At 41.9% G+C, this 26231-nt stretch overlaps 5 protein-coding genes across 6 annotated transcripts; 4 read left to right on the top strand and 1 right to left on the bottom strand.

Annotated features, from left to right (window-relative positions):
- Positions 1-305: 305 nt before the first annotated feature.
- LOC135428439 (cuticle protein 21.3) lies at positions 306-8914 on the top strand. 2 transcript variants are annotated; one of them, XM_064682430.1, is made up of 5 exons: positions 306-374; positions 4597-4852; positions 5030-5383; positions 8176-8314; positions 8424-8914. In XM_064682430.1, the coding sequence occupies exons 1-5, from the start codon at positions 363-365 to the stop codon at positions 8491-8493; spliced, it is 831 nt and encodes a 276-aa protein (XP_064538500.1). In that variant the 5' UTR covers positions 306-362; the 3' UTR covers positions 8494-8914. The 2 variants fall into 2 exon arrangements, with proteins under 2 accessions (XP_064538500.1, XP_064538501.1); XM_064682431.1 differs by lacking the exon at positions 306-374 and adding an exon at positions 3580-3625.
- A 6274-nt stretch (positions 8915-15188) lies between these two features.
- LOC135428465 (probable basic-leucine zipper transcription factor Q) lies at positions 15189-16599 on the bottom strand. The gene is made up of 2 exons (XM_064682509.1): positions 16412-16599; positions 15189-16320 (listed from the first exon to the last, which is right to left on the bottom strand). The coding sequence occupies exons 1-2, from the start codon at positions 16448-16450 to the stop codon at positions 15499-15501; spliced, it is 861 nt and encodes a 286-aa protein (XP_064538579.1). The 5' UTR covers positions 16451-16599; the 3' UTR covers positions 15189-15498.
- Positions 16600-16726: 127 nt separating this feature from the next.
- LOC135428466 (uncharacterized) lies at positions 16727-17830 on the top strand. Its single transcript, XM_064682510.1, has one exon. It carries the CDS (start codon positions 16862-16864, stop codon positions 17600-17602), a length of 741 nt encoding a protein of 246 aa, XP_064538580.1. The 5' UTR covers positions 16727-16861; the 3' UTR covers positions 17603-17830.
- Positions 17831-18062: 232 nt separating this feature from the next.
- On the top strand, positions 18063-18494 carry LOC135428467 (uncharacterized). The gene has a single exon (XM_064682511.1). It carries the CDS (start codon positions 18141-18143, stop codon positions 18450-18452), a length of 312 nt encoding a protein of 103 aa, XP_064538581.1. The 5' UTR covers positions 18063-18140; the 3' UTR covers positions 18453-18494.
- An 890-nt stretch (positions 18495-19384) lies between these two features.
- Positions 19385-19870, top strand: LOC135428469 (uncharacterized). The gene is made up of 2 exons (XM_064682512.1): positions 19385-19532; positions 19625-19870. Exons 1-2 carry the CDS (start codon positions 19467-19469, stop codon positions 19862-19864), a joined length of 306 nt encoding a protein of 101 aa, XP_064538582.1. The 5' UTR covers positions 19385-19466; the 3' UTR covers positions 19865-19870.
- Positions 19871-26231: the final 6361 nt, after the last annotated feature.

Here is a 26231-nt window from a genome sequence, read left to right as displayed (position 1 = left end):
GTTGCATTGCGTTGGCCGCGCCTGCGCAGTGCGAGCATTCACAATAGCCAGACAGAGGCTGGCCGCTGCGGCTGCCTGCTTTGCCAAAAAGTCGAAGCGCGACGCTCCAAACTTGTTTTCTATGGCTGCCGCCGCTGCCTCTGCCGCAGCTGTCTCTGCCGCCGCTGCTGCTGCTGCTGACGCTGGACCATATTTTCCCAGCGTTTTTTTTGTATCATGTGGCGCGGTATAAATAGGCCCAAAGAACGCGATACTGAGACAGTTTTCGATTCGAAGCCTAGCAGCCCGGTGCAGTAAATCAGTTCAAAAACTGCAAATTTTTTTTTCACGTGCAGCAAACATATTAAAAAACCACACTCAAAATGGCATTCAAGGTGCGTAAGGACTAAAGTGTCTGCGTGTGTTTCTCTGTGTGTGTGTGTGTGTCCGACAGATTACCTGGTCAGGATGCACTCAGCGTCAAAGCTGTTTGCCGTGAGTTGTTGCCAGGTTGAAAATTCAAACAGATGCAATTGCAAATGTCCTAGCTGAGCAAGCAAAACTTTTGCTTGTTATCCTTTCCACAGTTGATGGCATCGCATTGTAGACAAATGCTACGAGGAAAACAAATATCAGAGTTCTTTAGTCAACGCTCTCCCTGCTCCGCCCCAAACATCAAGCTATTTCTTTTGTTTTTATACTCTAAAACAATACGCGTGCCACAAAACAACCCCATCTGCATTATTTTATACATATGTATATACATATATGTAGTATTTTTTTTTTTTTTTTTCAAATTCCCAGTAAATTGTGTGCTATTGCGCTTTAGTTTTTAGTTATCGGGAAAAGTGGAACAGAGCGTTGCCTGTTTGGACAGAAACCAGGCGGCATTTCTGCCATAAGAACACACTTCTCTTGAATTGCAAAGAGCAAATATTTGTGCTTTTGCAAAAAATTAGCCAGAAAAAACGTGATGTTTTTTCATACAATATTGCGCTCGACTTCAGCAGCGCACTTTTAAAGTTTTAATGATTGGCAAATTACGTTTCAATTTTCAATACTGTTGTTGAAGGTCAGTAAAAGGGCACTTACAAATTGTAATCCGAGTGATTTTTGAAAATCAAAGCACATGTAAGCTGTATCTCATTGTAAGCATATCGCATAATGAGGCTTTAAGCTAGCTTTAATTCGAGCTTACGGCTATATTCAGTTGCTTAAGCTTTGAAAGCACATTAAAGCTTCAAGCGAATTGTCTGAAAGCTCAACAGAATAAGTCAGTGGGTTTTACGTAAGCACCTGCCATGATGGCTTAATCTCACGGAATTCGAAAATACAACGAGCCGAAACAATGCGTAGGACTAGCGCCCCTCCGGAACCCTGCTTGCACAGTGAACCTTCGGTACCAATTGAATGCATGTTGGGCGGAACAATACATTCCCTCATTGGTGGGAGGTGAGGCCTACCTAAAACCTCAATTGTACAATTTGGTTGACAAGCAACTCCACGTCGAGTCAAAGCTCTACCCGCGATTTGGGTATAAGCCACAACCACCACGATACTCCCCGAAGGGCCGCAACCAAAAAGTCAGGACGGAACAAGTTCCGCGGGCTCCTGGCTACCCGTGGTACCAAATTTACTTACAGTATTGGTCGACTGCCGTAGTTGTATACTACCCATTTTAGTCCCCTATCAGACAGAGAAAGGGTCATCTTATTTCGCCGCTCGAAGTGGCTGGTTGTCCAAATCAACCATGGACAATAACCCAGGGTTACCACGTGGAGGCCACATTCATAATATTGTGGGGCACACTGTGCCTTCGAGTCGACTTGACTAATGATTTACGAAATACGCAACATGCCGTTCTACATCGGTCCATTGAACCCCTGAAAGCTCAACAGACTTTAAGCACCTTAAATTAATAACTTCAACTGTCACTGTCAGCCCTCATCATAAAATTAAAGTTTCGAAATTTGTTACCGCTCGCCAAGCAAGGCAAAAGTCTGAAATGGAAAACTTTTGAATTCGCCGAAGCAACTTTCAACTTTAGTTGACCTCTGATATGCTTTAGCATATTTCGAAAGTTAAAGCATAAGTAAATATGAAACCAGCAGCAAATATTTGAAGGCAATCGGGCTGACAGGCGATATGATGCTAATTAAGTAGTTCAATACTTGCAATTATCGCGAAAAATAATGCAAATAACAAAAAAATAATGAAATATGCGAAATTAATTGCAAACAAAATTTCAGTGCAATGAGCGTAGTGCAGCCAATGCGAAGTAGGTCAATCAAATGCCAAGGGACAAAGAAAACAAGCAAGGATTCTCTGGGGTCTAGTGTTCGACTTGGAGATACCCTTTAACCAGGGCCAACCATGCTATTTTTTTTCACATTATGCAGCGCCTATGCTTCCTCAATCCCAGCCACACACTATGTATGAGAAATGCATCCCGATTAACTTCGGTATTTATGTATGTTCCGATCCTAATGAAATTTATAATCCGTAAATATGGCAAAGAAAAGTATGCATATAAAAAAGCGCAAGGCTCTATCTTTTTTTGTTAATTTTGGGGGATTTCCTTCCAAACGCAATGCAAACTATGCTAAAACTCTCATCTGGTTTTAAGAATATATCAGAAAGTAGCTGTATAACCCGTTTGCACTGGTTTCAGGGTATAAACCCCTTCGAGCTGTCCTCGCAAGTATTTCATCTGTAAAGTCACGCACCCTTGCAGCCACGACTGTCGACGAGCTGGCCAAATGGTCAGCTTAAATTGTCCACTTGAAGCTCGCGTTTTAAGCGAAAGTTCTGGACTTTTTCCCATTTATTTTCGCGGCTATTTGCAGAGCCCCTTCGGTGCGGGCCCATTCCTGGCTGGCAGTCAGTTACGCTTAATTAAAATCAGATAAATACCCAAAGACAAATAAAAGCCGCGCCAAGTCAAGTGCAAGGCAGTCACGTCAGGCTGAAAATAAAACAAAACAAAATCAAACACAGTGAAATAAAACAAAACACACAGCGAGAGGGGCACGAAAGGAAATGATATACATTTTAAATAAAAAAAAAGGCAAGCACAACTCGCTTATGTGCCCCAACCCATAAACTTTGCGGATGTTTTCCTCTCTTATATATAAGTATTTTTTTTGCATTTTTCCGCGTAAATTGAAATTCAATGGAATTGCTTACAAAAATGTAATAAGTAAGGTCGCAAAACATAACAAAAGAAGCAAGACAAATGTAAAACACTAAACAAAAAACAGCAAAATTAGACTTGTAATACCCTAGCAAGAGTGGTTTTTAAGATAACTATTTCGAAAGGACAATTAAAATTGGTTGAGAAAAAAGGAAATGCGAACAAACAGCGAGTCACCAAAAGACTCGCTCGAGCAGTACTACGAATAACCGAGTTGCAAGTAATTGGTGAGAGTCGAACAATAAATAGCGAGAACCAAGCGGCGAGTAAGGAGCTACGAAGCTACGAGCTGCAATGAAATGAGGAAAGGAATATATGGTATGAGAGAGGACAAATAAGGCGAAAGCGAGTTAAAAATATCAAGTGACGAGTAAACAATAAATAATATACGAAGTGACGAGTAGCAAGTAAGTAGCTGGCATTAGCTAGTAACGAGGACGAACCCTGAGAGCTGTAAGGAAAGAGGAAAAGGCTAAAAACTAATCAAATGTAAAATGTATTTTGCGAAGCGACGAGTAAATAGTAACTAGTAACTAGTGAAGCGAATAACTAGGAGCGAGAATAGTCCCTTAAAGCAAATTAAAAATAACAAATCCCGTTTTAACAATTATTAATTTACGAAGTAACGAGTAGCCATAAATAATAGAAAAAGTAACGAAAAACAGACGAGTTGAAGCGAGTAGCTTTCTGCGAGTAGCTAGTACCTAGAATGGTTTAAACGAGCTATGTACATATAAAGAAAATAAAATGCAACATAGGCAAGCAAATAAGGAATGAGAAGTGACATGTAAACAATAAATTATTCAAAAGAACGAGAGCTAGTTATACTGATAACATTCGGTTACTGCGTCAAAGGCTCGCCGACTTATTGACAAATTACAAGCAGTTCAATGCTGTTAACATAATTGATATGATTTTAAGTAGTGCCATATGTCAAAATAGTTTGTCAAGCTGCAAGCCAACACACAATGTTGCTATGGCAGCGCTCCGGGCAAATTCTACGTAAATAACACGTATACGCCGCATTGAACAGACAGTTGAAAGGCTGCCGTGTTGCAGCAAAAAACAGTTTGTGTGTATATGAGATAGCCAAAGGGATACAGAGACAGAGACAGAGATAGAGAGAGAGAGAGAGAGAGAGAGAGGGAGAGGGCGAGAGAGTGAGTGGTAGAAAATTTGAATTCCCAACTACTTTGGCAACTTAATTAAAAGTTTATGCGCCTGCAATTTCCTAGGGCGTCGTGTGTTCTTTGTCGATATGCAAACAAAATACAAATGAGTTGTCCTACGGCTGCTGCGCTCACTGATTTATGAATGCCCGCTCTTGTGCGTGTGTGTGTGCGTGTGTGTGCGTGTGTGTGTGCGTGTGTGTGCGTGCGTTTCGTGTGTTAATAAGGCTGTATTCTATTGTGCATCTGTTGTAGCTCATCTTCTGCCTGGCCGCAATGGCCATTGCCGCTGCCCAGGCCAAGCCCGGCGGTCCCGCTGCCTATTCGATTAGCGCGCCCAGCGTGGACCACGCCTCGGTTGGCAATACACAGGAGCACACGGTGAAGGGACACTACGGCCAATCGTCTCAGTCTGACTATGCCAGTCAGGTGCAGACCGCCCACTCTCAGTCGCATGTGCAGCGCTCCAGCATCAGCAACGACGGCGGCCTGGCGCCCGCCCACTATGCTGGTAAGTCGGCAACGCATTCACAATAACAATTCGCGACACATTCGCATTGCACATGCAACAACATTCACTCGGACATTCACAACACGCACAAAGCACTCACTTCACCTCATTCAATATGCACGTAGTTCAAATGCTAACACTCAAAAAAACAAAACAAAAAAACAAATTCGTATCTAGCCGCGCCACAAGTCGCCAGCTACGCACTTGGACACACCGCGCCCGCCGCCCAAATACAGCTGACCAGCGGCCACGCCGCCTTGGGCCAGGGTCTGGCCTATGGTGGACACTATGCAGCAGCCGCTGCTGCGCCCACGCTCGCCTATGGCGGTCACTACGCCGCTGCCGCCCCAGCCCTGGCCTATGGAGGCCACTATGCAGCCACAGCGCCCGCTCTGCAGCTGTCGGGCGCCTCGCACCTGGGCTATGGCTATGGATATAGTGCTGCTGCCGCACCGGCGCTCTCGCATGGTTATCTGGCAGCTGCCGCACCCGCACCCATTGTGAAATACGCCGCCGCCGCTCCAGCTTATGGTAGGTGCCACAGAGTACAGAGTACAGAGTAGCCGTATTCCACTCTGCCAAAATCTAATCCCGAGCACCCTTTGCACCTCTCCCTACCTGTAGCTGTGGTTGTGGTTGTAGTTGCGTAGCTTTTACTAATCTTCCAGCAACATTTGTTCCAGCTCGTGCACTCCTGAATCTAATATCTGGTTAGGCTCTGATCTGATCAGCTGGCTGAGCTTCAGCTCTGACTTATCTGCTCCATGTTGGAGTTGTCTTTGGGTTTTCAGCTGGCTGCAATTTATCGTGTTTTCCTTTATTTCGCTAGCCAAGTGCACTTGGCCAAAACAAACTTTTGACGCTGTATAAATACAATGCCCAACTTTCATTTGGGCCATGCTTCGCTACGTTGCTGACAGCTGCAGTTGAATACGATGAGTGGGCGGTTGGGTATGTAACCAGAGAGGGTGGTGCGGGGTGAGGCTGTGTGAACCGGAGAAAAACACAAACATTAAGCCTTTGTGCCCGGACTCTGAGGCCAGTGCAAAAGTAAGTTGAGTTCTCAGAATCCAGTCCATGCAGTCCAATCCATTTCTGGCAAAAGCAAACGAGAGATCAGATATATTGTCCATTAAGGTTGGACAGGTGGAAAGTAGGCGGGATCAATGTCTAGCAATTTAATTATTGTGTAATTAATCCGTCGTATATGTTAAACCTTATTCTGGGAACATTTGTAAAAATTTTTAAGAACCATTCGAAATCCAGATCTGCCTAGCACAGAAAACGTTGCGCTGGTTCGATTTCCGGCTCAAACTTAGGCTTAAGTTTTCGCTTTTGAGCCCAGATTTCCTTATCCATGAATTGGGATTAGAATTTGGTTCGATTACGGGTTAAGCGATTTTTCTTAAATTTTCAATAGAATGTTTTAATTGAAATAATGCTGATAATATTTTCTTCCGAGCCAAGCCGTTTTCAAAAATATGATGTAATTCAGTTGAATGTCGACGGTTTCAACAAATGCGTAATATAACATTGGAGTTCCAAGTTCAAAGCCGATTTGCAGCAATGGAAGATGGTATAGCTATATTCCAAAGGACAAGATTTGTTTAGATTTTAAACATTTTCAACTTTAGGCAGCCATATTATAACCTAATAATCCAATCTTATAAGAGTTGCATCAGGAATATGTGTACATACATATATATTTTATAGACATTTCATTCTATCTAATGTCCAACCCAAATCGAATACACCCCGACTGTTGATAAGGAAGTAAACAAAAGCGAGCCCCTTTGAGTAACGTTTCCGGGCAGTAAAATCGATAGATACCGGGCTGTAAGCATTATGCAATTATCTCATTAATATTGTAGGGGCTGTGCTGAATGGGTCACTTGAAATACTGAATAAGGGAAGGGCAGCGTGCTGCGGGTGCTGCCAGACGTTTGTTATATTCAGGCGTTGCCACTGTTGCTTGCGTTAGCTGCTCAGAGGGAGAGAGAGAGAAAGGGAGAGAGATAGTCGAGCGAGTGTTTGGTTGGGGGCGTTTGGAGCAATGTCGTTCAAAGCATGTCGTATAATCAATCATTCATTTATTGTTGCCAACTACTTTAAACCATTGACACGTGGCCCCGACAACGACATCGATGATGATGATGATGATGATGATGATGATGATGATGATGATGATGATGATGATGAGGTCGTGTCGCTCCGTAAGTCCTCAAGTGGGACAGTCAGTTCGTCAGTCATTTGGACAAGTGCTATTTGGCATTGCCAAGCCATGTGCGTCCGCCTCGCAGTCCGCAGGACAACAGTTCCCGACTATCTGGCCAATCCATGCCAAGGGCGGCGTTGCCGCACTTCACAATGCGTTTCAACTCTTGCACTAATACTCAACAATGAAAACAGAGTTGCAAAACTACTCATATATATATATATAGCACCCTTTTTCAATTTGATCCGTTGGTGCCAAACCTCAGTGGGCTAATTACTTATTACAAGCAGCTTATTTCCGTTTTGTTTTCTGTATTGCAGTAACAGTTATTAATTTGCAGTAACTTTTTGTTTTACTTCATCCCATGTACAAGTGCTTTCTTGGACTGATAAGATTTACGCTGTGTTGTCACAGCTCAGTTAAGTGAAAAATCCTGAGAGTTTTTTTTTTTTTTTTAAATTCAACGCGTTGCTGAATAGAACTCCCAAGTCTAACGAGTATCTTGTCATGTTGCCACACTTCGACTGGGCGAACAAAAAAAATATTAGTGTTGTGAGTTCTCGGTATGCCGCTATGCTGATGCATTTTATGCTGAGCCTTTACTGTTTACTAAACAACCAGTGTTGTCTATATTCTGCGAAATTTTGTTGACGTGTGCGTTACACGCACTGTTGCCTCATTTCATATGGTGACAACCGGCCAGTGTTGTCTGATTTTGGTGACCTTCTGTAACACACTGTTACTCACGTCCGAGTATCTCATTTCAACTTGGCTTGACAATATAAAACTGCAGACCCTGACGTGCCACTTGATTGATGTCGACTTGTCAGTGCCATGCCATGCCATGCCATGTGTCCGAGTGTGGGCCAACCTGCTCAGATCCCGAGCTGTGACAATGGCCCAATTTGAGAGAAAGGTGGTCATTTTCATTGTTACTGTTGACAAACAGTGGTCAGGATTATTGATCGCTGTCCGATGATTGTACCCGGAATTAATATTCCCAAACATGCCGCATTCTCCTCTTCTGTTTTGGGTTAACCCTGATTATGCATTTCCATTGCCAGTTGTTGTTGTTGTTGTTAATGCAATTTGTGTTTCTGGTCCACAGCACCTGGCATCATCGGACATGGCATTGGACTGGCTGCACCGGCCTACGCAGCTCCGGCCTACGCAGCTCCGGCCTACGCAGCTCCGGCCTACGCAGCACCGGCCTATGCCACGCATTTGGCTGCCGGCCCCGTGCTCAAGTAAGTAATGCCGCCCGCCTATATAAATAGAGATGGATCGGCGAGTGCACATCATATGTATATCTCACCAACTGCCCCCCTCTCTCTCCTTCTCGTTCTCTTTACGCAGGGCTGCCGTTGCCGCACCCGCTCTGGTGCACACATCCGTCTCCGGCCATGGCATTCAGTATGGCTACTAGAACTTGGGATGACCCACAGTATGCTGCCCAACAACCACCACCCCCGCCACCGTCCACCAAGCCATCCGCCATCCGCCATCCCCAACATGGAGTAAGCGGCTAAAAATAATATTCATGCCCGGCTTAATTGTAAATAGTGCTTCGCTTGGCCGTTTAATTGAAACTCGAAATTCAAAATGCACAAAATGGCTAATTCGAAATTGCAACATTTGCCAATTTTCAGTGCGCCAATATGATATATGTATATATACATATATGTATATTTGTTTTTTTTTGGCTTAATTTTTTTGTAATATTATTGTATATGCCATAGCAAAGCTCCATGTTAAGAACGGAAAATCTCCCTGTTACATGAATATTAATTGTGTAATTTGCCTCTGTATTTTGTGCGTGTGTCCTCTTTTTTTTGGTTTTTTTTTTATCGCGGTTGAACTTACTTTTTATTTAAAAGTTACTTTGTACAGAAAATGCATGTGAAATGTTGGAAAAAATAAAAACGTTTAATATATATCGACTTGATATACACTCTATGCAGCGTTGCGCTTTATTTGTGTTTCTTGTTGTTGTTGTTTTTGTTGTTTTTTAGGTAACAGAGCGATAGACTCCCTCCCCAGGGGCCAGCACACTCCCAATACTGCAGTTACAAGATGATATATGAGCTCCAAAAACTATGCTACGATTTATTTTCCACGCTCGAGTTGAGCATTTGCCATACGTACTGCATATTTTATGGCGCAGTGCGTGGAATTTATCATGCTCCGCACATGTGAATATATATGTATATATATATTTATGTGTGGACATACATAGCTATTGCATAGTTCGGTCTATGAATAGATCTATGGCTGACTCGCAGTGTGCCAAATGCCAAGTGAAAGCCAAGCGAAAGTATTAAAGTTCAAATGACCAAAATCCCTTTTTTTTAGGTCGTTCGAGTATCACGCATACGCCGCATGCGCCGCGCATTGTCAAATATAGCACATCGAAGCTTATTTTTGGATATATGTTTAAAAAAAGCGCAGAGCATCAAAATGTCAATGCATATGTTATGCCCAATAAAGCTGACTGTCTCTTTTTTTTTTCAAAACATATTTAAGTTAACTCTGTGAAAGCTCTTACTTTGCGAATATACTTCAGAAGCAGTTCGAAAATGGATTACGAATGAAACTTTTTTAAGAATCTGAACTAAGTTCACAAACTGCTTCCAAACGGCTTGAAAATGTTTCGAAAACTGATTTAGGCTCAGATTTGTCTGTTCTACAAGTTAGGTTTCTCGAAAAGAACTTGTTTAAAATTATAGCAGGAACATAAAATGTTTATATTTATATTTATATCAATTAAGAGGTACTCGCTTGAAAAATGCGCTTGAATATATTTTACACTGTCTTTTAATGCATCTAATTATTTAACTGAATTGTAAATTCAAGACTTGATCGAGTGAGACTTTTATGGATATACATTTCCAAATTTTGTTTCTATGGTTAAATGCAATATTGGTTGTATGTATGTATACTATATATGTATATGCAGTTGTCAGTCAGCAATACCTCAAAGCCAAAGCGACAGCCTGTAAATGCAATTTCATGAATCCTGTGTATAGTGTGCATATGTGTGTGTGTGTGTTTGTGAGTATTATAATTAACTGAGTTTCACGAGAATGTTGAATATTTTTTATCGCTAAAAAAAAAATCTGGTTGGAAATGTGGCCCAGTACACAGTTGCGTGAAAGACAACACAATACTCTATCACACACACACGGACACCCGCTGACATAGAAAACAAGAGGGGATGCCATACAAATATTGATTCAATATTCTAGCCACAACAGCGTAGCACAGCGAGAATCTCAGCCAAGCAGCTGGATATCAATTAAGATGCAAAGTTATGCCAGACGTTGGCCAACAAAGTAAGAGCCACGCCCCCGCTGCAGCCGCTGCCCCCACTGCCTGCGGCTAGCTGTGTGCGCGTGCCTTGACACGTGGCCTATTTGATTTGTCCAAGACGGTAAAGCCAACTGGCAAGCACCACAGCAACAGTTGTCCACCAAAAAAAAAAATATGAAGAGAAAAGAGAAGAGAGAAGAGACGAGAAAAAAGCAAAGAAAAACTGTTGGCATATTCATTTAGAGCAAGCTGAATGCAAATACAAACACAAGCCGAGTCCTTCCCTCCAGAATACACAGCACACCTGGGCCCAAGGCCGGGCCGGGCCGGGCCGGGCCGGGCCAGGCAGAGCGCACAACAGTCGCGCGCCAATGTAAATAAGACAACAAACAGCTAAAGCCATGGAAAGTAAAAGCGCAAAGGAAACTCAAAGCCAAAACACGACAATTTCATTAGCAAATGCATCTGCTAGAGCGAATTCTTGCTCTTCGGCTTAAGCTCGAGATGTATTGAGGCAAGGCCAACTCAGTCAGAGCCAAGGAGGCACTCGACAAAACCAAGCGACCTCCACAAGACGCCAAAGCAATGCAGAGGGCCAACTCAACTAGAGGTCGGTACTTAACTATATGAATTGGCAATGCATACGAATCGTATGCGTATTATTAGAACTGAATGTGTGGCAGTTAAAATAGTTAAAGTAAATCTGTGAAAATGCTAGACTTTGGCTTGGACACCCAGTTCGAACTATGAACCTTACCTTAAGCAAAAGCAACTCCTACAATATTCAAATGAACTGAAACCGAAAATGGTTTGGCTCAGAAATTAAGTTAAGCTGTTGTTTAAAATCCAGCCCCAAGAGTTGATAGCTGGGGTTCCCAATCATTGAACTTATCTTGGGTAGATGCCAATTTGGGTAGAGATCGAATGTAGCCCGCAGTTTTAATGTGAAAATATTTACGGCTAGCAATATTTTCAGCAGAAAGGGCAATTCTTCATTAAAAGTGGGGTTGCTTATTTAAAATAAAATACAAATATATATGACGAGCTAAAGCCTAGCACAAAGGCAGATAATTCGGTTGAACCGTGAAGCGCACCGGCGACAGCTTTGTCTGAGTTTGCAGACCTTAGCTTAAACATAATTTAAACACAAAAACATGGCTAAGATATTATTGAGCTCTCTGTTGTTTGGCTTTTGGATTATCAAAGTGCAAATATTTAATATAAATTAACAAACAAATAAACAATTTTCCTAGCTCTTACTTTCTTAATATATTTCTTTTTGTAAAATTAACTTTATACAAGAATATTGTTGCCAGATTTAAATGCCAATTGATTAAAAGGCCAAACCATGAACAATGACCCAAATCTCATGAAACTCGGATATATTTGACTGAAATATGGCGGTGGGAAATTTCTACCTATGTCTATATAGGATAATGAGTTTTAAACCGATCGGACGGTTAACAAAAAACATTCACACAACCGTTTTCCGTAAATTTTTCCTGTTGCGGGCGAAATTTCCCAAATCGCTGAAGCACGTGTTCATTAAGTTCTTCTGTACAGCTTTGGAAATAAGTTTGAAGCAAATCGGACAAAACCTAAAACTTCACCAAAAAAGTCTTAGAATTTTAATTTCCACCGAGGATGATTTGATTTGGTGAAAAATGTGAAACACGTCTCAAATGATATTTCATATAGATCCTTGGCAATGAACTTGAGCGCGAAACGTCCGCCACCAAATCTTTGACCTCCATTTCCACCAAGGAAGAATGCATTTCTTCGAAAAGTGTGTAGCCCCCCTCAAATGAATTTGAACTAAGATCTTTGAAATTGAGTTTGAGACCGATCGGATGATAAACAAAAAAGATGCATACAAACGTTTTTCGCGATTTATCCAGACATGCGGGTGGACCCCGTCCAAACGTTCAACTTTATCACATAAGGTAACTACTGTGAAAATTTCAGCCTCCTAGCTCCAACGGAATGGGCTGTGCTATGATCACCAATCAGTCAGTCAGTCAGTCAATCAGTCAGTCAGTCAGGGCAAACACATTTATGTATAGAGATAGATAGGGAATTAAATAGCGTCGTGGTCTCTGAGATGACAAATTTTATTGCAAAGAGTAATTAACTAAATGTCATTCGCCAGATAAAAATGTTTTACTAGTATAAAAGTCAACTTCGTTGCGCGGAATTCTTTGCCCACACGCACGTGCAAATAATACAAACGGTCTGGAGATTTGGATGCTCGAATTCGGGCAGGGGGATATAGTTGTCCATGCCAGGACATGTTGGAATAGAAAATTTCAATTTTGTGCATTTAGCAAACAACAAACGCAATTCAACAGAAATGTGCAGCGCCACGCAGCGCGGACCAAAAGATGGTCAACACAGATGCTCACAAACACACACACAGACACACACACACAGACACACACACACACACACACTGACAGATGGACAGACAGAAACATATTCCTTTACACAATGACCGCATGCTGTCTGGAGTGTGTGCGTGTGTGTGTGTGGTGTTCGTGTTTGCAGGGCCGCTTCCTGTTCATTTCCCTAGTTGACAGGACACAACATAGCCAAAGTGTCTAGCAATAACAAGAAATATAGGACCACGGGCGAGTGCCTAGGCCCACCACCTCGCTAGAAATCCGACTGAGCCGCACAGCTTGATTACCAAAGCGGGTTGGGCAAGCGGGGAGTGCAGATGGCGGGTGGACTGTGCTGCACCGTAGAGTTTCGAGTCCTTGGGGCAGCAGTTGGGGTCGTATTTAAATTTTGTCCACTGTGTCGTATGGGTGATGCCAGCCCAAACATGCCAAAGGTTTCGCACTGCAGCTTTGTTCAGGCCACCGACATTTGCCCATGTGGCAACTGGAGGCAGCTAATTTGAACTAATTATGCTCTGAACCCATACAGTTTGGGCAGCAAAGGATGTGTGGTTGTTGTGCACATGTTTGTAATAGTTGGAAGAAGGTAGCTGCGGCTCCATGTTCCCCAAGCCCATGTCTGTTTGTCTGTCCCAGACTTTAAGCGCAAGAGACGTTACATTTGCAACTTAGTTCCTCCCATAGCACGCACACATCGATTTTCAATCTTAATCTATCGACAATATTACCCGTTTTAAAGATTTCGATATCTGTCGATAGTTCTGTTTGTTTATCGGAGCTTTTAAGAGCATGAGACAGGCTCTTGTCTAGTATACACGCATCCAATTAATTAAGTTTTTTTTTTTATATATCTCACATCATTATTTACATTATTTAAACAATTTATGTTTATGAAGGCACACACTTGGACTTTGGTATGCACACGCATTTGAATACCATATAAAAGTACCGTAAAGTTCATAGAGATCAGACAATAAACACCGGAGTTCTTTGAGGTTGCAAATCCGATGCATGGAGTTGGGCAAAGGGAAGAAGAAGCATACCCAGTTGTGTGTGTGCTCATAAAACGAAGCTAGAATGTTTGTAAATGCAGCTCGTTACGGGCTGCAGGGTATCTGTTAGTCGGTCACTGCCAACCAGCGCACTCCTACCTGTTGTATACTCTAAGTGCGCTTACGACGTCAATCAGCTTCATAAAAAGTATCGCTGTCAAAGCGAAACAGTAGTATATCAAAAACGAATGGCCGAACACACTAAAGAGGGACCGCGTGCCCCACGAAAGGGGGGAGGCGCCACAAATGCGGACTGGCAATTTAGCAGGGGCTGGGGCCGGGGCTGGGGCTGGGGCTGGGGCTGGGGCTGAGACCGGGGCTGGGGCTGGATGGCATCTAGCTGAACGATTCTTTTTTCAGGGTCAAGTGTGCCGAGCACTTTCACCTGGTGGTTAATTATTACCGCCGGAAGCAAAGTGTGGACAACTTAACGGCGAAACTTTGAGAAACCAAAAGCAAAGGCTGACCCGGTCATTTGTGCAACTGCACCATGAGGTTGCATTCCAGAGACGGAAATTTGAGTCACAAACTTTCATTAAAACAAAAATTCATGGAATTCTTTATCACGTTTGTGCCACAAAGTGAATAGTTCAGGAAATATTTAAGGCTAACCGATAGTATTAACGGGGACTTTTAGTTCAAATTATAGAAAACTCATTCAAGATTATGGCTCAAGCTAGAAATTGTTCGAACTGAGATTATCCGACTTTAAGATGCGCTACAAGCAACTGCCATCTAAAAATGTATACAGAAATAAAGACGCAGACTGAAGCACTCAAGTTACCTATCCACATTATGGTGCATGCAGCCTTGGATAGCTTCGTTGTTAATTGTTTGATGTTTGTAACATTTGAAGGGAATAAATATGTCATTGAAATGTGTGTGTATACCAAGGCCCAAGGCAGTGCATACAAACATGAGATTTTTCATATTAAATTGAGAATGGGGTAGGTTCCGAATAATAAAATGTACTTTAACGATGTATAGTAATACGAGAATTCACACTCATATAGCTATTTATCCAAATTATGACAATAAGGAAAAATATATCGAAAAAAAGCGAGAATCAACATATATCTATCTATACATTTAAAACCTCTAGCTAATATATTTTTTGCGAGATTCGTATCAATAATATATGAGCTTTATGGGGTCGGAGAGCCTGTACTTTACATTTGCACAAAACATTTTAGCCACTCCCAATGGGTTGAGGTGAGTAAAAGGCATTGAAAGGAATTAAATAAAGCTTATGTCGCTCACAGTTACACATACACATACACACACACACACACACACACACACACACACAGTCACAGTCACACTGCTTAAATGAATTCCAAGGATTATGGCAAACACATTAATTCTGATTTTTGAATTTTAATTTTAGACAATGTATGACTCATAGCTACGCTGCTGCAAAATGTTCACATAGTTACAAAAAAAAAAAAGGATATTACTAATAATGACTATTACGAGATTAGAATAAATTAAAACTAAGTGCGAGCAAAAAAAAAAAGAGCGACAAAAAAAAAACAGAGGTCGATTATCAGTTAGTTGGTCAGTTGAGTTTCTGGGTCCACCGGTCGGTCCACTTGTCCACTGGGTGGCGAGCTGGCAGCGGGATGCAGCAGAGCCTGGCATATTGTGGAATTGATTCGGGGAGCGTGTGCCTTAGAAGTTGTAGTTGAGATTGCCGCTGGAGAATCTCACATGGGATACGGCTGACGAAGGTTGATACGATGGAGAACCCAAAACGGAGGTCTCGGGCACTGCCATGCCGTAGTTGGTTGTGGTGCTGGGTGCCAGTTGGCCGGTGGCGAACTGTTGCGCAACATTCTGCTGCTGATCGCGCAGCACATCTTGCTGCTGCTGCTGCAGGAATCCCATGTGCTGCTGGGTCGAGTAGAAATTGCCCAGTCCGCCGGATGATGTTGTGTGCAACTGCGGCAGCTGTGTCTGCTGCTGGCGTTGTTGCTGCGGCTGCAATCCGTTGCTGTTCCCAAAAGCTGACGTGGATTGGCGTGCAAAGTATCGATTCCCTGCAACATTGGAACTGCCGACTGTTGACGACTGTTGCGGCTGTTGCGGCTGCTGCTGCTGCTGTTCATGCTGCAGTTGGTGCTGCTGCTGGCCGGAGACATCGGGATAGTAGGTGTAGAGCTTTTGCAGCAACTGCTGTTGCTGCTGCTCAAACTCCAATCGCTGACGCTGGTAATCAAGGAAGGCGGCTTGCATCTGGTCCGCATAGCTGGGTAGATTAGCTGATTGCAGCTGTTGCTGCTGTTGGTGCTGCTGTTGCTGCAGTTGTTGCTGCTGCTGTTGCTGTGCCAGATATTGTTGCTGCTGCTGCTGCTGCTGCAATTGTTGTTGCTGTTGGCTGCCGACAGCTGTCGCTGGCTTTGACTTGCTGTGAGCTGCAATGGCTTGCTGCGGATACGCAGCTGAATATTGTATTCCCGCGGGCGTAAGTCCGGCGAATTGAGTTGGATTTTGCTGAGAATTAAACAAAATGCAGAACAAAAAAATAATTAATAAAAAACCCAACGGAGAAACTATTCATATATCATGCTTGTCCCCAGTTTACCAGTCGACCACCATTTCTGCTAGTTTTGACAGCTCTCATTTTCTGCCAGCTTCTGCGGAATTTAGTTTCAAACAAAATTACAATTTAGCAAACGTTGTCGAAATCTTGCAGTTTTACGGCAAGCTAAAAATTCAAACGAGAAATAAATTCTGAAATTCGAAATCCAATCTGATTAAGCGAGCGAGCGAGACTGACACTGCCCCCAGTCCCGAGCTGCCAGCCCGGCGCTGACAGTCCGGAAGCATTGTTCGCAGCCTGCTTTGCTGCTGTCCACAAAAAAAGAAAACACTATATATGTATATAAAGAGAACAAATAAAATAAACAAAGGTGCCAATGGCAAATATTGATCATACGCCACGTTGCGCAGATGCGCTGCACGCAAACGAATCCAGTGCAAAAATGCGACATAAAAAGGGGTGGCAACGGCGCGAGGCGAACACAGTTGAAAAATGTGCTTCCAATTGCATTTGATGATGATGCTGCTGCTGCTGCTGCTGGGACTGCTCACGGGCAGCGCCTGGTCACGTGCCAGTCCGCAAAATCCACTCGACAAATTGGCAGCGGGCGCGCTCAGCGTGGGCACTGGCATTATGGGCAGCCTGCAGGAGGGCGCGATGGCAACGCATCAGATGAACTTTGACGGCGGGCTGGTCGCCGTGCGCTCCAAGACGGCGATGGGCTATGGCGATGCGATGCGACCGGACAGCGGCGAAGATTCCGACTCATCCGAATCGGATGAAAGGCGCCGTCGGCGGCGGCGGCGGCGCAACACCAACAGCACAAGCAGCGACGGCGGCAGCTACCGCAACAGCAGCCGCAGCTTCAGCTTGCATCAGGCGCTGCACCGCCTCAAGCGCTCGCCTTGCGGCATGAATATGGGCGCCACCACGGAGTCGGCCGACGATGTCGAGGCGCGCAAGAGTCGCGCACGCAAGCGCGCCGCCAACAACAATGCATCCAGGACGCGCATCAGGAAGACGAGCACCAAAAAGAAGCTGCTCGAAAGCCGCCGGCGACGACGTCGCCAGGCCGCGCAGCAGCAGCAGCAGCAGCTGGGCGCCGGCCTGGGCGAACAGGTCAAGGGCCTGTTTCTCTCATTTATGGACAACATGGCCGACATGGTGCAGCAGGTGCGCCAGCAAGTAAAAGGTGCAGCTGCTCAAGCCACTGGCGGCATGCAAACAATTTAAATATCAATTAATTAGCTTCCTTTTTTTTTTCTCGAATTCTAAAAATATACCAAAAATAAACTGAATTGGCCAAAATGTCACCAAAAAGTTTCTTATAAATTACTAATTAAGACAAGGAAATACTAACAGAAAAATACTGTGTGAATCAATGGGCTATGAAATTTTGAAAAATGTTAGTAAATAACTTTTTGTAGGCTCTTATAAAATACTAAAGAAAAATACAAAAAAAAAAAAGATAGTACAATAAACCGCATTTAATTGCAGGTCTAACAAGCTGCTCTTAATGCACCCAACCGAAAGCCAGACAAAATGTTTGCTATTCCAGATTTATCTGATCGCTGCGAGCTTCAAATGCCGACAAACCAAAATGCCAAACCAAAATTAAAAAAAAAATAGATACATAGAAGCTAGTTAAGCACTGACATTTCCGGCTAAAAGCGCACGTGCCGCACTTCAATTGCATGCTGGACACGCCACCAATCAATGTTGGCCCAGACAAAAGCGTTAGGGCCTCGTTGGCGGCAGGTCAGTTAGCGCAATGAGTTCCACTTGGCGTTCTGTGTTTGGATGCCTCTTGGGGCTGGCGATGCTTATGTGGCTGGCCCGCTGCCAGGAGGACCTGGAGCTGGACTATTCGAATGAGTATGACGATGTGCGACCGCAGCTAAGCTACCCGGACGAGCCGAGACTGGAGACACGCCTGGCCGCAGCGGCCCAGGAGCTGGGCCAGAGCATACGGAATGCCTGGCAGTCCATGGCCGACTCGTTCCGCAGCTACTTCGAGAAGCTGCGGCATCTCTTTGCCGATGGTGTCGAAGACAATGCAGAGACCTTGCTCGTGAGCAACTGATCAGAGCTGCATTCACAGTGAATTGCAAAGCTAAATAAAAAATATGAAAACAAAATAAAAATATGGGACTTCTATTAAGTTTAGGCAGCACTTGAGAATCTTAACCAACAGATGGGGCAGAAATATAAACTTCACGAAAGGAATATAGGAATACATTATTAAATAGTTTAGCTTGTTTAGACGCGCCTCCTCTTGTACACACTTTATCTTCCTTTTGCCCCACTTAATGGGAAATTGATTTTTGAAAAGTTCGGTGCTTATTGTCCGATCTAAAATATAACCAGCTGATGACGAGGATTCAGAATGAAAGTTCGTAAGAACAATAGAAGATGCATATGTAATACAGAATATAGTATTCCAACAAATAAGAATACAAAAATATACTTTCATACCCTGCTTAACGAAAAAAGGAGTATATTGGTTGGGGGCACATTATCGCTAGCTATGTATATAGAGCTGGTCACAGTATTTCAAAATTAATTAATAAATGAATTAGGAGACATTCATCTATAGAGAAGTCAAATGAAAGCTAGATGTTAAATGAGCCACAATTAATGTGAATAGATTGCAGCGGAGAACTAAGCGAGTTTACTGTAATATCTATCCAATTGTTATAAATACTTTTGGATAAGCGCTAATCAGCCGATCATACAGCTTCCGGAATTCGGAATTGTGAAGCACTGGAGTTCATCAAGATTGCAGCTAACCCATTACCGGCACATGCCCGCGGTTATGTAAATTGAGCGTACACACAAGCACACACACTCACACACACACACACAGGCACAGCTGAGGCAAGATGTTGCCTGAGATTGGGGCACCGGATGTGTGCAACACGACAGCAGCTGTTGGCGGTAATTATAAAAGTTTTGTGCTGCTCCCGTTTGCCCGTTTGCCCGTTGCCCGTTTGCCGGCTGCCAATAAGTCAAATGGCCAGGCCACCCGATACCCCTGTTAAATAAGCCGCGTCGAGAGCAGGGCCAATCAGTTCCAAGTTCCAACCAGAGCAGAGCCATGGGAATGTCTTTAGTGTTTGTGGCCCTGCTGCTCCTCAGCAGCTGCACAAACGCCAGGCCGCAGGTAAGCTCACCTGCTCAAGCAGCAGACGCACACCCAATACCCTACTAATTGTGTCTGTGTGTGTCTGTGTGTGTGTGTGTGTGTGGTTACAGGACTTGGAAACAAGCATGTTGCTGGCTGCCGCCCAGATGAAACAGCTGGTGGAGAGCGGCGCCGCGGCACGCAACGAACAGAGCGTCGAGATACTGGGCCAGAAGATGGGCGGCGGCATGAATTTCGGTTTTGGCGATGCGATGCGACCAGGTGCCGGTCGTCGCCGCAGAAGTGCTCGACTGCAGCCGGAGCTGGCCCTTGGACCGACCCGACACAAGGTTGACAAAATATATGCTTAAACAAAACTTACCACCTGTTGTTGTTGTTGTTGTTGTTGATGTTGCTGTTGTAGTTGTTGCTGCAAGTCAGCCTGCGGCTGCTCCAGAGCCTGGTCCTGCTGCTGCTGCTGCTTGGCAGCACCATAGTAGCGCGTGAAGGTCTGCTGTAAAGAGGGCGTCTTCAGCGTAAATGAATTCGTGTTGGCATCGGTGTGAAAGGATAATTGTGCATGGCACGCATACTGCAGCCCACATAAGAGCAGCAGGGAGAAGGTCAACAGACCGTCGGGATACCAGATGCCAAACATGTCTCGCTTCTATGATTTATGAGGCCAGTGGCAAATGCTAATTGTAATTGATTCAGATTCCACGCTGTGATGCAGTTTCTCCCTTCCTGTGTACGGATGGCTGTTGCCCGTCTGTCTGATGCCCTCTGATGGTTGGCTTAATTAATGGCAACGGTCACAACAACAATGTCACGTTATCGGCAACGACAACAAACCGGCTGCACTTTGTCCAAATAGCGACTGTGCGTTGCTCGCCCGCCGTTCAAACGTTTTATACTTGGTCTTTGGCTTTGGCTTTGGCTCCGGGCTTTGGGGCCGTGTACTTGGCATGCAGCAAAGGCAGCGAAGACAGCGGCAACAGCTGATGGCAAATGGAAAATTTATTTATCGGCCCTGTCTTCGGCAAGTGCTGCAATTCGAGCAGCATTACGAGTCAATGTGCGTGAGCTGTTCGCACAGTCGAGCCACCAAACCCAGCCCCCACACCCGCTCTTAAGCCGGGCCATGTGGGCCATTCGAAGGCGGCCATGAAGTGGGCACAAATTACATATGATGTGGTGATAACTAAGGATCGGCTTAGGAGCTCAATATAGGGGTAACAGAGAGAGGGAGAGAGAGAGCTATATATAGCGGGATAGAGCAAGATTCCGCGAAAGTGTTCCGGCCGAGATACAAAGCCCATTTGAACTTTTCAGGCATAGGTTATGGTCATAAACTAGCATTGGAATCCATTAAATATGTTCTTCGGATAAGACAATACTATATCTACACATTTAGATCTACATTTAGCCTGGCATTTGCAACCGAGTTTTTCGATGGATTGATAACCTATAATCAGTTAAGATATACGGCTAAGAGTGGTTGAGCAAGGAAGATACGAAAGGCATTTTAATATATAGATACATAGTTACGTAGTTTAATATATAGTTAATATATAGTTATATATAACAGCCTTGGCTGGGAGCCCATAAAGCTTTTGCGGTGTTTCGTTTCCCGTTCGACTCGTGAACCCAGTTTGAGGTTTGTACCGCAGCTCCTCAAATCTCTGGCCCTTTTCAATTGAACCACAAATCATAAATATACTTAAGTTCAAGTTTTGTATTTATTAAAATTAATATATTCTTTATATTTTGAGAACTTGCAAATAAGGCAAAAATATTGTCAAATTAGAAAGAGAAAATAAACCAAATCATTTTTGAAAAGTATATGAAAATATTTGAATTCCTGGCTCAAATCAAACAAACTTCCGTCTCGTACGCTACGACAGACAATAGACAAACATAAATACATTGTAATTCAACAATTAAATATTAAAATATTTATTATTATTTCACTTTCTTTAAGAGCTTTGAATTTAAATGCGGCACAGCGACAAGAAATATGTGCTGCATAGGCCTCTCAATAAGCCCTGTTGTGGGGGCACATTCAAGTACAAATTGATTATGGTCGTGTTGCTTACATAACATGCACGCTGCCCCAAAAAGAAACCGAAAAAAGAAAAGAAAAAAGACACAGAAGCAACAGCAAAAGTGAGCGAAAAATATAAACAACACAAATGATGTGACCACAGGGCCAACTAAATATAAAGACCAGACATAAAATGCTGTTTATGGGAACGTGCGTGGCATACGCAAAATCGAGTCGAGTGTCTGCAACGGGATTTCGATATCAATAAATGGCCAACAACTGTTAAGAGAGCGGGGTTAAGGCTAACAGACAAGATGCTGCCCATAATTGCATTTGCAATTGCATTGCAATTGCCAATTGGCTCAAATCGTTGCCAACTTTCAAATTGTGTTGTGTTCCGTTGCGTTGGCCAAAACGATTATGAAAGACAACTATTATGAGTGCACACACACACACACACACACGCACACATGGGCAACCACCACCTACATAAGTGTTAAGTGGGCAGCCGTAGCGGACAGTGGTCGCCCGTCCACATGGCGTATACGTGATCGACATACATTTATTGGGGGGTCGCGCGCGCGTTTCATTTCATTTTGAAGACGCAATCGCAATTGAAAGCGCATTTCATATGATTGAAAGTTGTTTATGTATGCCATTTGCTCCAACTGCACGTATACGCCCCCCGGCCGTCCTCATTGGCTCGTGATAAACGGGAATGTATCAATATCGATATATATAAATATGTATGGAGTATATACATAAGCACTGGCCCACGCACATTATGACAATGAGCCGACAATGAAGACACAAGCGCCAGTAAACAGTCAGCCGTCAGCAGTCAGCAGTCAGCAGCAGCAGTAAACGGCCAGCAGTAGCCAATTAGCTGTAATACCACAAGCAGTCCATATAACATATATATACATATATCCATATTACGAGTATTGCGATATTTGTATCAAGCTATTAAGCTGCCCGGAATGGTGACAGCCTGAAGGCTAAAGCTTTTAAAATTGTTGACCAACAGATTAAGAGCTGAATAATCGCAATGCTTGCAGAGCATTAAGACAGAATCGCCGATTTTTATGTAAATATAAAACAGAGCGACATCAATAAAATATCTGTCAACAAGTGCGCATGCTGTTGTCGACTGTGCTCGACTGCAATATACCCTGTACAACACGGTCTATATAATAGATTGATAGAATTCCGCATATCACACCAAATTTAGATATCAAAATGAGGTCTTTTTCCATTTCGGGAGCAGGTATTTAAAAAGTCAAATATTCTTAAGATTTCTATATACTTCAAAGGGCTTTATAGCCAATTTGGAGCATTAAACTCTTGAATCTTGGATCCAAGTGACAAAATCGATAAATTGAAAATTGGACGTGAAACAAAAAAAAACCTGTCAAGCTATTTTTTCGTCTGAAGTCCCTACCGTCCAATCAAAAACCCGTTCCGCATCTTCATTGGATACAGGGTATAAAAAAATCTGTTCGGAGTACTTCGTGTATTTAATGTGGTAAAGAAATTAATTAAAACATTAAAGAAAATTCGAATTATTTCACAATTTCCTAAGCAACACCCAGGCCCAAAAGTACAAAGAACTTTGATACCAAACGTTGCAATTATCTAACCATATTGGGTAGATGCCAATTTTGGGTAGAGCACAAAATTTTAGCCCGCATCTTGCATATGAAAATATCTACGACTTGCAATATTTTCAGTACAACGGCCAATTGGGTATTGAAAAATAAAAAGTTTTTATAGAAATTGGGAAAATATATGAATCTGTGTTTCACGAAATGCAGGATGCTGGTTCAAACCGTGAAGCCTTGCAGCGATGGTTGTTGATGATATTTGCCATAATAATTTATAGGAACAAGGAAAAAATTTTTTTTTTCGCTATTCGATTTTGGAAATTTTTCTGCTGTCGAACGAGCGATAAGAAATTATTATGGCGTCAAAAGCACATAAAATTCGTGTAATTTAGCGATTAGGACATGCACCATAAAATATCAAATAAAAGAATATAATAATAATAAAATAAAAAGCACAATATTAGAAGAAAGCAGGCGAAAAATATGCAGACCTGTCGTATGAACGAGAGAGAGAGAGAGAGAGAGATGTCCAGCTGCTAAATAATGGTACTTAATCATTTTAGTGGGTCATTGAAAAGGCAGGGAGAGCGGTTTTCAGCTGCCAACTGACCTCCCGAAAGTGGAGCACTGCGAGCAGAGCGGAGCGGAGCGGGTGCAGATGCTGCATACAACACCAAGCGACCTGCGCCCGATTTAAGGCTGTTAAACCCAAGCGCTTGAACTTTTGAACTCGCACACTGACCTCATTGCACACACGCACACACAAACACAGAAGAACACGCACATTTGCACCCAATTTTTGTCCGATGGCTCTGCCTGGCTCATGGCAGGGAATTATTTTGCGCTGCAAATTATTTTGGCTCTCCTTTTCGCTTTTGCATTTGCACAGATTAAATTGAGGCGACAGGCCACGTGGCTCCTGTTCCAGCTACAGCTTCAGCTCTAGCCCTGCTGCCGGCCAGCTCTGACACCCCAATCGCATCCGCATTCGCATACCATCCGCAATATACCTAGGCCAGTGCCGAAAGACAAACAGCAGGCATCAACCTTTTTATGGCCTAGCTACAGTGGTCGCAATCAGCAGTAAAAGGTGGTCAAAAAATTAAATAAATTAAACTTTCTTCAAATATTCAATACAAAATAAAAAAAGAGTGCAATTAAAAATTATATGATATTAAATGCATGCTATAAATTAATAGAAAGAAAAATTTTAGAAAAAAAAAACGAAATAAAATAAATAACAAATGAAATAAAAATTTAATGTTATAAAATTTATGCGTAAAATTTAGAGTAAAGTTAAGAAAATTTAAAATTTCATAATTTTTAATTTTTAAGCTTAGATTAAATTAAATTATAAATATTAAGAAAAATTATATAAAAGAATAAACAGTTTTATACTTAAAAATATTATATAAATGCAAAAAAGATTCCATAAAAATATTTAAATACTCTTCAATTAAAGCGTTTATATATGTATTTGAATGCATACTTACATATTAATTAATTAAGTACAATAACTTAATTTTGACAAGGTTGTAGTCCTATCGATGCCACTGTGCTCAGCTTAAATACCAATAAAAAAGAAAATGGCGCCAATGCAGCAGTTTTTTTTTTGTGGGCTTAACTCACATACATTTATTTTTTTTATTAGTTTCTTCGTTTGTTTTATACACCAAATAACAAAAAAAAAAGTCAGACCACAACAACGAAAACTGTGTTCAATATAAGCACAAATATGTATATATATATATAAATAAATTGTATATATATATAGTATATAAGGGACTTAAACTTTATGGGGCTTGGTTGGACTTTTGCCTTTGTGCCTGTATAACTTGCTGCTTAGCTCAAGTATTATTATTATTATAATATTATTATAAATTTTTAGGGGTATCTGCAACGAATACTACTTATAACAATTCAGTTATGAATCGAGCTCGATAAAATTTGGAAGAGGCCCTAAGCCAGTCATGATCAGAGTAGATTTAGTTGAACAAAAGTACAAAAACGGGGAGAATGCAATTCTCGGGGCTCACAATAATGCAAACTAGTTCGAATGCAATTATCATAATACACAGACATATACAGGAAAACGGGCATGTATGTGCGTAGTTTATATATGTATGTATATATATATATATATATAGTTAGTTTTGGATTTATTTTTATTGTGGTTGATAACATTCAATAAACTGTTGACTATTTGTATTATTCTTTTAATATTGTGTTCATATCCTGTGTGTGTCAGCTTCTATTTTATTCTTGATATATTTAAAATATTTCACCATAAACATTTATTTTTTAATGGATAATAAATATGTATACTTTTTCATGTTTTCTTTTTCTTGTTTAACTTGAATTCTTATTGACATTGATATATAACTGAACTTTGAGAAGTTAACAACATTTAATTCGTGACATGCACTGCCTCTAAATTATATGTGTACCTAATGTATATACTACAAATATTGCATATAGACCAGATACACAATATATTTTTCAAATATTTTCTTTTTGTTTAAGTTGTATTTTAAGTTGTTGCTTGGCACATTTGAATTATTTAATTTCATGTTGTGCCGATTTTGAATAACATATTTCTTAGTTAAACACAACAAACATTTCATTAGTTGAGTTTTAAAAATATTTCTTTTCTTTTAATTTTTGTTTTTGCTTTTGCTTTCATATTTATTTATTTCATATGTATTGTAACAACATTGATAAATATAGCATGTAACATGAATTGTGCTAACTGTTTTGCCAACAAAGTTATCTTTTGTTTTCTGTAGTATGAATACTTTATTTGAATTACTTTTGTTTTTGTAATATTTTTATATATATTTTTACTCTTGATATTTTGGTATTGGAATAAGTTCTTTAAAAATATGTCTTTTCTTTTCCCGTTCATTTACTTTTCTTCTTCTCTCCGCTTCTTTATAACAACTTTGCTGAGCAACTTCTCATGGATCGTTAAAAATACATGATTCATTTTTGTTTCAGGCACGCTTTCCCAATGTCTTTGCGCTTTAAAAATTCATCATATTTTTTATTAGAATTACGTGTATATATATAAGCATATTTTTATTGTACATT

Source organism: Drosophila montana, unplaced genomic scaffold (assembly GCF_035044405.1).
Source record: "Drosophila montana isolate Dmon_TW-CO22-7 unplaced genomic scaffold, ASM3504440v1 contig_2481_1, whole genome shotgun sequence".
In the NCBI taxonomy this organism is placed as follows: Eukaryota; Metazoa; Arthropoda; class Insecta; order Diptera; family Drosophilidae; genus Drosophila; species Drosophila montana.
This window is presented reverse-complemented; position numbering and strand designations above follow the sequence as displayed.

Excerpts from the sequence above, each read along its gene's own strand:
- LOC135428465 (XM_064682509.1), bottom strand. The coding sequence starts at position 16,450 with ATGAGAGCTGTCAAAACTAGCAGAAATGGTGGTCGACTG. Across the intron at positions 16,321-16,411 it reads GCAGAAATGGTGGTCGACTG|CAAAATCCAACTCAATTCGC; the intron begins GTAAACTGGGGA and ends TTTAATTCTCAG.
- LOC135428466 (XM_064682510.1), top strand. The coding sequence starts at position 16,862 with ATGTGCTTCCAATTGCATTTGATGATGATGCTGCTGCTGCTGCTGCTG.
- LOC135428439 (XM_064682430.1), top strand. Across the intron at positions 4,853-5,029 it reads GGCGCCCGCCCACTATGCTG|CCGCGCCACAAGTCGCCAGC; the intron begins GTAAGTCGGCAA and ends ATTCGTATCTAG. Across the intron at positions 8,315-8,423 it reads GCTGCCGGCCCCGTGCTCAA|GGCTGCCGTTGCCGCACCCG; the intron begins GTAAGTAATGCC and ends CTCTTTACGCAG.
- LOC135428467 (XM_064682511.1), top strand. The coding sequence starts at position 18,141 with ATGAGTTCCACTTGGCGTTCTGTGTTTGGATGCCTCTTGGGGCTGGCG.
- LOC135428469 (XM_064682512.1), top strand. The coding sequence starts at position 19,467 with ATGGGAATGTCTTTAGTGTTTGTGGCCCTGCTGCTCCTCAGCAGCTGC. Across the intron at positions 19,533-19,624 it reads GCACAAACGCCAGGCCGCAG|GACTTGGAAACAAGCATGTT; the intron begins GTAAGCTCACCT and ends GTGTGGTTACAG.